The sequence below is a fragment of the Teleopsis dalmanni genome, chromosome 2 (assembly GCF_002237135.1).
Source record: "Teleopsis dalmanni isolate 2A chromosome 2, ASM223713v2, whole genome shotgun sequence".
Lineage (NCBI taxonomy): Eukaryota > Metazoa > Arthropoda > Insecta > Diptera > Diopsidae > Teleopsis > Teleopsis dalmanni.
In genome coordinates, this window is record NC_051847.1 from 3,931,531 (window position 1) to 3,940,382 (window position 8,852).

Consider the following 8,852-nt stretch of genomic DNA (forward strand, 5'->3'; position numbering starts at 1 on the left):
TAAAAACTACTTTGTTTTTCGTCCAGTTTATATTGTAGCGAACCTAATCTTTATTGCACTAAAGATAAAGGCAAAAATAAGTTAAGATTAGTTCATAAATAAAAAATGTTTCGAATTACCTATATTTCATATTGATTGATATAATCAAAGATTTCCAACTAATGTTAAAAATTAAAGCACTTGCACTTAAATGTATATATGTCAAACATATGAACCCGGTATATAAATATGATCTAACGAGTAGTAATTAGCACTGCAATGAATTTATAAGGACTCAATCGCATAAATCGTATTCTGATAAGAGTGGTTCAATTAAGATTAAGTGTTAACTTTATATTGTACAGTAATTTGATTATGATTATGCTTTAAATATGAAATTAAACAACTTATATTTTTGTCATAACTATTAAAATTTACAATTGTTTATATCTAATAAGCCATCTATTCTCCAGAACGTACACTTTTTGCAAAGTATGTGCAAAGTATATAGACAAATAACTGAATATTATTTTTAGTCCGGCTTACAGATTTCTTCTGTAATGTTATTGTATTGCGTATACATACACATATGTAGGTATATTTATATTATTATATATTTACAATAATTAATATTTATATTGTTTACTGCAATTCGATTTGATTTGATAACAAATTAATTATATTCCAATAAATACTTAATCATATATTTGAAGTATATAGTATATATTTCAATGAGATCACATTTAATCAAATTCAAACCTTAGTTGCATAAGTTATGAAGCCTCGTAATGCTTAATAATTGGTTTTAAAATATATCTCGTACTTTTACTAGATTACTTAAGTAGTTCCACTTTGTCCAAAAACGAACAATTTCAAGTAATCTTTCTCTTCTTTATTGCGGCTATAAAATTTAGCAGACACGCAGGTATTATAAAAAACTCATTAAAAAATATTTAATCTTTCTTTAACCTTCAAATGGAGCCTTGTAGAAAATTGTGGCTTTTTACAATCTCTTATCACCTATCATCGAGCTAATGTATATCACCCCATACAAATCAAATTGGGACTTAAGTATTAGGTATTTCAAGAAGTTTTCGATATGGCAAACAGAGTGACTTAGTCATCGAAGTGGACTGAAGTGTTCTGTTTGTTTATTATGTAGAACTTGATGAAGTTGATAACTTAAATGATGGGTAAATACTTCGGTACACAAAAATTATTTATAATAGGATTTTTGTTTATTTTGTGTCACACCTTCATTGAATTTTTATTGACTTAAGTAATTAAATAGAGGAAAGCATATAATGATAGATTGATTGCAAATATTCACTTATTTTATATATCTATTAACATTGTTCTCTTAAATAATATTTCTGTCAATACGTTTTTACTTACCCCGTAAATCTCCAACGCCATCATTGTTAGTATCTTTGAACGATCTTGGATATATTTGATAAAACGAAGCTGTTTGCCACCATGCTTTTGAGCCTAACTTTTTTTCAGTACTTGTCTTTTTTAATTTTATGTACTCAATATTTTCATATTTATTATTGTAATTAGCATTAGAAACACTAAAAAGAATAAACGTTAAAGCTAAACACCGGTAAAATGATTCCAAGCGTAAAGGCATCGTTACGAATATTGACTCAAGTTCTCGTAAATCACAACTGAATTAAATAAATAACCACAAACTTATCTGATCGCTCATTAAAATAATTTTCATCAGGTCAACTCGGCGCTTCTCTCAAATACAGCGTTTTGACGAGGAATATTTAAATTAAGCGTTCGAAATTACAAAACATTTATAAAATGAGATGAATTGGATTGAAAATGAGATGACAACTTTTTAGCTTATGGCACAGCCAACGTATGATGACACATGATTCAATTGATCTTAATTAAATACGATACACCTAAAATGTAAAGCACCTTTTAAATTGATTATATTTAATAGTTAATTTATATAATTAATGCATGCAACATTATAATCAAATTTTCACTCAGCTCAAATATATGTAAAAACTATTTCTTTATATATAAATTAATTTTTGTTGCAAAAATGGAGTCCCCAATCATAAAGTAGCTGCACATAATATTGATTATCTAGTCGAAATTACCTGCTATCAGATCCCTACATGGACCTGTTGTAAACTGCACAAAAATATACCAGTCAACTAATTCAACTAAAGCGTAACATGCTTAGCACTGCAGTATCGGTATTAACAGGTCACTGCATAAAAGGAAAACATGCTATTAAAATGGATTTACCCTATAATGACTTTTGTCTTTGTTGTAGCTTCTGGAGATGAGGAAGTAACCGTTTTCTACCTCATATGCCAATGCCCATCTTTAGCTAGGAGAAGATCTAATGTCTTCGGGACTCCTTTTTTACCTTACCGGACTTAGTCAAATTTATAGAATTGTTAGGTTGGTTCATCTTCACCTAATGGGGGAGTCATGCCTTTCGAAGTTGTTCGTACGCTGACCTCTAGTCTTTGTACGAACAAACACTAATTCTGTGGTACTACAATGGATCATTTAAACTCAAGAGAGCTTTGCGCACAAGGCCGGCACTCTAACCTAACCTAATCGAAATTAATTGAAATGAATATATTATTATATGTCCAGCTATAGATTTATTTCATTAAGAACTTGGCCATCAATGTGATTTAGTTTATAAAGTCTTATTGACTTTATGGACAGTATATTAATGTCCATAATATAACAAAATATTAATGTTCAATATTAATGTAAATAGAATGCTTGAAGTTAATATAAAAGACCTTTCTGGCCCTTTCCAAGGCCGGGGTATACTCAGGGTACACCAAGGTGTTTATGCAAAATTTCCAAAATTTGCTTAGGAAAAAAAATTGTGTCAGATTTATATGTGGAACACAACAATTTAGATTATACTCTTCACCTTATTTATGACTTGAAAGTCCTACAAGACTATGATAATAAAAAAAAATATTACAATAAATTCTATGTTCAGTATGTTCAGAAACACCGAGAAAAAAACAAGAGGTAGTCACCGCAGTTGTTGAGATGACGTCACCGCTCCTCTGCTGTACCTGTCTAGTCTATGTTTGTAACAACAAAAAGAAAATATTCAACGTTAACTTCCCTATGATTTAAATATTTACAAAAAAAGAGCGGGGTAAAAAAAAAAAGAGTTAACTACTATGTCCTCTAATAATTAATAAGATAGATCATACAATTTACATAATATAAGCTTAATTATTACTTAATTATTATTATAATTTTTATTATTAACTTAATTATATCTTCAAAAAAAATCCAATTAGACCTAGCTTGTCTAACATTTTATCTTCACATTTACTCCATAAAAATTTTATATGTAATATATTTCTGTTTATTAATACTGAATAATAATATTTAAAGACAAAAAAACTCAAGGGGACTTAGATTATTTGCTTTGTTGAATTTACAATTGTTTCATCAAAAAAAAAAAAAAAAAAATATATATTAATAAAAATAAAGCAACTAACCATTATACATTGAACATATAAGTTAGGCAATAGAAACTATGTAATATTATAATATTACAAAAAAAGAGCGGGGTACAAAAAAAAGGAGTTAACTACTAAGTCCACTAATAATTAATAAGATAGATCATACAATTTACATATATAAGCTTAATTATTACATTATTATTATTATTGTTATTATTAACTTAATTATATCTTCAAAAAAAAATTCAATTAGACCTAGCTTATCTAACAGTTTATCTTCACATTTACTCCATAAAAATTTTATATGTAATATATTTCTGTTTATTAATACTGAATAATAATATTTAAAAGACAAAAAAACTCAAGTGGACTTAGATTATTTGCTTTGTTGAATTTACAATTGTTTCATTAAAAAAAAAAAAAAAAATAAAATTAAAAATAAAATAAAAAACAATTCATACATATGAACATATAAGTTAGGCAAAAGAAACTGTATAATATAATATATTTACTATATAAAGAGAGATAGGAAAAAAAATATAATATTTGTTCGCTGGTGCTATGTGCCAGGAGCAACGTTGTTGTAGCTGTGGTAGCGGCTGCTAGCGTCTGAATTGTTGTTACTGTTGATGATATAGCTGGCGCGATCGCCAGCAATTCTGCTTAGATGTTTTAATCAGAAGAATCACGAACATAACCCCGGTTTAAAGTCACCAACTAAACCACTGATTTGAATTTTCGTTTTAAAAAAATGAGTTTTTTTTTTCTATTTTTTTTTTTTATTATTATATTTTTTTTTTATTTCCGGTTAGTTTATTTCGTCCTTTTAGGCTTTAGTTATTTAGTTTTATGTATTTATATTTTTTTCAAATTTTTCCTTTTTTTTTCTTTTAATTCTACACGCAAATTAAGTTCGATTGGAGTCCACGCTAAGTTGTAGTTCACATGTAATCTTAACTTTGCGCCACTTTCTATGAGGATTGTTACCTATTTTAATTTACTCGTATTACTTCTGAATACCCCGGTTTTGGAAATTATTTGGTTTTGATTTCACCGGTTTTCTTTATTCAGTGTTCAATATAAAAATTACCGCACAAAATAACAGCACTTATTTCGGGTATATTTAACCGAACAGACAAAAAGGAAAATTCATGCAATTATATTACTTATAGTTCACAGAAGTTTTTTTTTTTTAGTTAATCAAATCCAGCAAAAGAATACTCTGTCACTCGTTTTGTACATTCCGTTTCAAACAAACCAACCAAAAAGAAACCAGTAGCTTCCCTGACTGCTCCTTTTAATTATTTTTAAAAAAAAATTATTTAAAATAAAGTTGGACGGACACACAGAGAAGGTATGTTAATATTACTATTTTATTGATATAGTATTCCTTATTTTATATAATTATTCTTTCTTAATAATTTCAGCTTACATCCAGCATCTTATTCCACCCAGAACTCCACTGAAGTTATTACTGTGAACTAGTCGTGAGCATTCGAGGTAATGTCCATGAAATATTTATCATTCAGTGGTTTTAATTATTTACTTATTGTAGGTCCTCATCACTGTAAGATCAATTTTATTTTTACTTCAAAAATTGATCATTACAATCTTCAATATAATTTTTTAAAAATGTTTGTAAGAAAGACGTAATGGAGTCAGTCGACCTAGGTCCTCATCACTGTAAGATCAATTGTATTTTTACTTCAAAAATTGATCATTACAATCTTCAATATAATTTTTTAAAAACGTTTGTAAGAAAGACGTAATGGAGTCAGTCGATCATTTATAATATGAAATTCTGCAGTCGCCATATTTGGAATATTAAACAACTTCATTTTACCATTTATAGCATTCCCCCTACTTATACCAGACATTTAGAATGAAATAAATTTATAGAATGAAAAGACCACTCTTTATCGATCGCGAGTTAGGCGTATGAGCTAATAATATATATATTGAGTATATTTACAAGCTATTGCATTAGCTAATATATTCAATATATTGTGTAGCTAATATTAAACAGAAATAACCGAGAGTAACTTAATCTATATCTCTTGCTATTGCTGATTTTTATTTAATAAAGAATCTAACAATGGCGAATTACATTGACTCCCCACATGAAATCATATATGACTTTATATATAACTAATTGTCTTCACTTAATAATGTCTGCACTTAACGAAATTGTGGCAATAGATGACCGTGACCTTTAGACTGGAAATATAAAACAATGAATGTATGTTTAAAGAAATTAAATTTGCATTTGCTAAACATAATAGCAGTATATTAATAAATAAATAAACAAGTAAATATTTAACGTATTAATTACATATAAAGATATTAATATAATATAACTAATATTATACTGGTAATATAACATCTACCCTGATAAAAATCCAGTGAATTTTAAATGAATAATGTTATCTCCAAACTTGTTCCAATCGCAGAATTATATCCCTTTTGAGATCCAAAGGATCTATACACATGTAACGTAGTTTTGCACCCAATATTTTAAAATCTGAAGACGTGATTAGAATTATTTTAGTCAACTCGAAATAATTTTAATTAAATGAGCCATTCAAATAAAGATTTCAGTACCTAATGACGTTTAAGGACTACCATTTTTTGTCTCAAAGTATAATTGATTTATATTATTATGTTCGAGTATAAGTTTGTAGTGGATATAATATATCTTAGACTAAAGAATCTGATTAATTTATTTTCCTTAGCAATCTACTATAATAATGATTTCACAACTTCTCAAATGTATGAATGTAATATTAATCATAACGAAGTCATGTGGGTCCGAGAGCGGCGATTGTAAAGACTCTATTGTTTAATGAAATTTGATTTTAATTTCGATTGCAATATAAACTGCAATCAAATCCAAATTATTTATCGAATCCAAATTATTAAACGCAATTCCCGATAAGGTACTGTGATTTACTGATTTGCTTCCTATTGCAAGGTGGTTACTTATTTTTGCTTATATGAACGCAAATCTATTTTTGAGCTTTCAATTTCTGGTATCTCAGGTGTAATCGAAGTAAAATAAAATTTTATGAGGGTTTCGAACATGCACTCGACGTGTGGCATCTGATAAGCACTAAGAAGGCATTAACGTTAGCAATTTTATTATTTATAACGCAAAGCCATAGAAATTGACCTTTACTTGGCGGTTAGTGTTTTCCAATAGGCAACTAATTGATTAGAGAACGAAACTTAGCGTCATAAATTCATTATCAAATCCATGCGAGGAATGGCTGTTGAGTTTTATCTGGTTCTGGTAAAATTTTATTTGCATTAGGGTCTAATGAAATCTTTGAACTACTTTCATTTTTTATTGAAGTATGTGAATTTCGTAAGCTGTTAAAATTTATTAGCCATAAACTAAACTACAAAATCTAAATGAACTCAAACTAGTATTAATTTCAAATCATTTATAACTTTTTATATATCTATGAGTAGATAATAATGTAAATGTATTTGCACAAAACTATAGCAGAACAAATAATTATTTTATAATATTTAAAATAACTTTGGTCGTTTATTGTCTGGTTGTTGATTTCAAGACCACTGATTCCTTAGGCATCAAAGTAATACTTTTGCTCGAAACAACATCGCTGAAATGGAATTTTTGATATTTTTTTTAAATATTTTCAGTAAATATTTAATGTAGTTTAGACTTACCCAATTGCCCTAATTGACTTATCATTGATCACAACGTATTCGAATGAGCTTGGCATGTTATCAAAATGGTTGCTCAAATCGAAGTTTTCAATACTGTCGAAAATGTTGAGCAAGGTTACATATGTGTAATCACCATGCAAGTAACTGAAATTACAAGATAATCAATGTAATAAAAGTAACAAACTGGAATAAATGTTCTTACCGATGAACACCCAAAACATAACGATTCAATGGCAATACCTCACCTTCACCATTTTTGAATGTGTCTTCATTTCTAAGTTCTTGTAATTGCTTATAGATATTCAAATGGCTTAAAGGCTCATCGCGCTCAGTTTCCACATTAACAGTTTGATAATTATCACCGACAGGTAACCAAGTTGAGGAACTATCACTGAATCCAGCATTATGTTCATTACTCCATTGGAAAGGTGTACGTGCTGGATCTCGTGAACGATATTCATACCCATCTTCAAAGCTGTTACAAGCTTGTGGATCAACAGTGTCTTTCCAAGAAATCCACACGTCTGTCATACCGATTTCTTCACCGTTATAAGTGATACTGCAACCAGGTAAGGTCAAGAGTAACATATTAAACATATCCATGCGATCCGAACCGAAACGTGAACCAACACGATTTTTATCGTGATTACCAATCTAAATAAAACATTAAAACCATATCAATTTTTTTCATAACTGAAATTTCCTTTCCACTTACCACCCAATTAGCTGCTTTACCTTCAGGCAAACGATCTAACCAAGAATTAATCATTTCAGAATAGTGATAGGCATCGGAGTCCCACCATAAGTTACTGATCATTTGGAAATTAAATGGTATCTGTGAGCCATCTTTAGTTCCATCACCATAATACTTCATTACCGTATCAATATCTGACCAAGCTTCAGTCATTAAAATGCTGTATTCAAAAAAATACAGTATGTGGTTTAACAATATAAATGCAAATAATATTTTTAATGTACGCGACTTACCGCTCATCACCGCCGTTTTGTGCTTGATATTCTTCCAATAAGCTACGCCATTCGTATACCAATTGATGAGTTTCAGGCTGATCAGCTGTATACACATGATCAGTGTAACCATAATCCTCTGGATCGTTGTTCCACCAGTTACGTGGTTCATCAGGATAATTGCCATTTGCATCTGGAGCGACTTCAAAAGCATGATGTATTGCATCAATACGAAAACCATCAACACCTTTATCCAACCAAAACAATAAAACATCCTTAAAGAAAATTATGCGATTATATTAAATCAGTACAACTTAATTATTTTAGAGGAAACACAGTATAGTCACTTTTTTGTTAAAACTATTTTATTAAAATCTATTATTTCTGCTTACTTGCATAGCCTCTTTCACAGCTGGATTACGATAGTTAAGATCTGGTTGTTTCTTGTGATATTGATGGAAATAATACTCTTGTCTACCTTCATGCCACTCCCATGCAGATCCACGGAACACACTAACCCAATTATTGGGTGGATATCTTACTCCATTGTATTCAAAACCAGGATGCCAAACATAAAAATCTTCGTACTCCGGATCTCTTGCTGCTGATTTTATAAACCATTCACATTCGTCACTTGAGTGATTGGGCACAAAGTCAAGAATAATACGCAAATCTAATTCCTTGGCTCTACTCATCATATCTTCAAAATCATCCATTGTACCAAAAAGTGGATCTACATCA

The 8,852-nt window shown here is 29.3% G+C and overlaps 1 protein-coding gene across 1 annotated transcript; it reads right to left on the reverse strand.

The window, feature by feature from the left end:
* Nucleotides 1-6,880: 6,880 nt before the first annotated feature.
* LOC119681935 (maltase A3-like) lies at nt 6,881-8,846 on the reverse strand. Its single transcript, XM_038095248.1, has 6 exons — nt 8,504-8,846; nt 8,133-8,386; nt 7,861-8,059; nt 7,348-7,799; nt 7,146-7,289; nt 6,881-7,078 (listed from the first exon to the last, which is right to left on the reverse strand). The coding sequence occupies exons 1-6, from the start codon at nt 8,825-8,827 to the stop codon at nt 7,003-7,005; spliced, it is 1,449 nt and encodes a 482-aa protein (XP_037951176.1). The 5' UTR covers nt 8,828-8,846; the 3' UTR covers nt 6,881-7,002.
* Between the last annotated feature and the right edge of the window lie 6 nt (nt 8,847-8,852).

What these genes read in the sequence shown, in the direction of transcription:
- LOC119681935 (XM_038095248.1), bottom strand. Translation starts at nt 8,827, where the DNA reads ATGGATGATTTTGAAGATATGATGAGTAGAGCCAAGGAATTAGATTTG. An exon ending in GTAAAGCAGCTAATTGGGTG is followed by an intron (nt 7,800 to 7,860) that starts GTAAGTGGAAAG and finishes TGTTTTATTTAG; the next exon opens with ATTGGTAATCACGATAAAAA. An exon ending in TATGTTTTGGGTGTTCATCG is followed by an intron (nt 7,290 to 7,347) that starts GTAAGAACATTT and finishes TTGTAATTTCAG; the next exon opens with TTACTTGCATGGTGATTACA.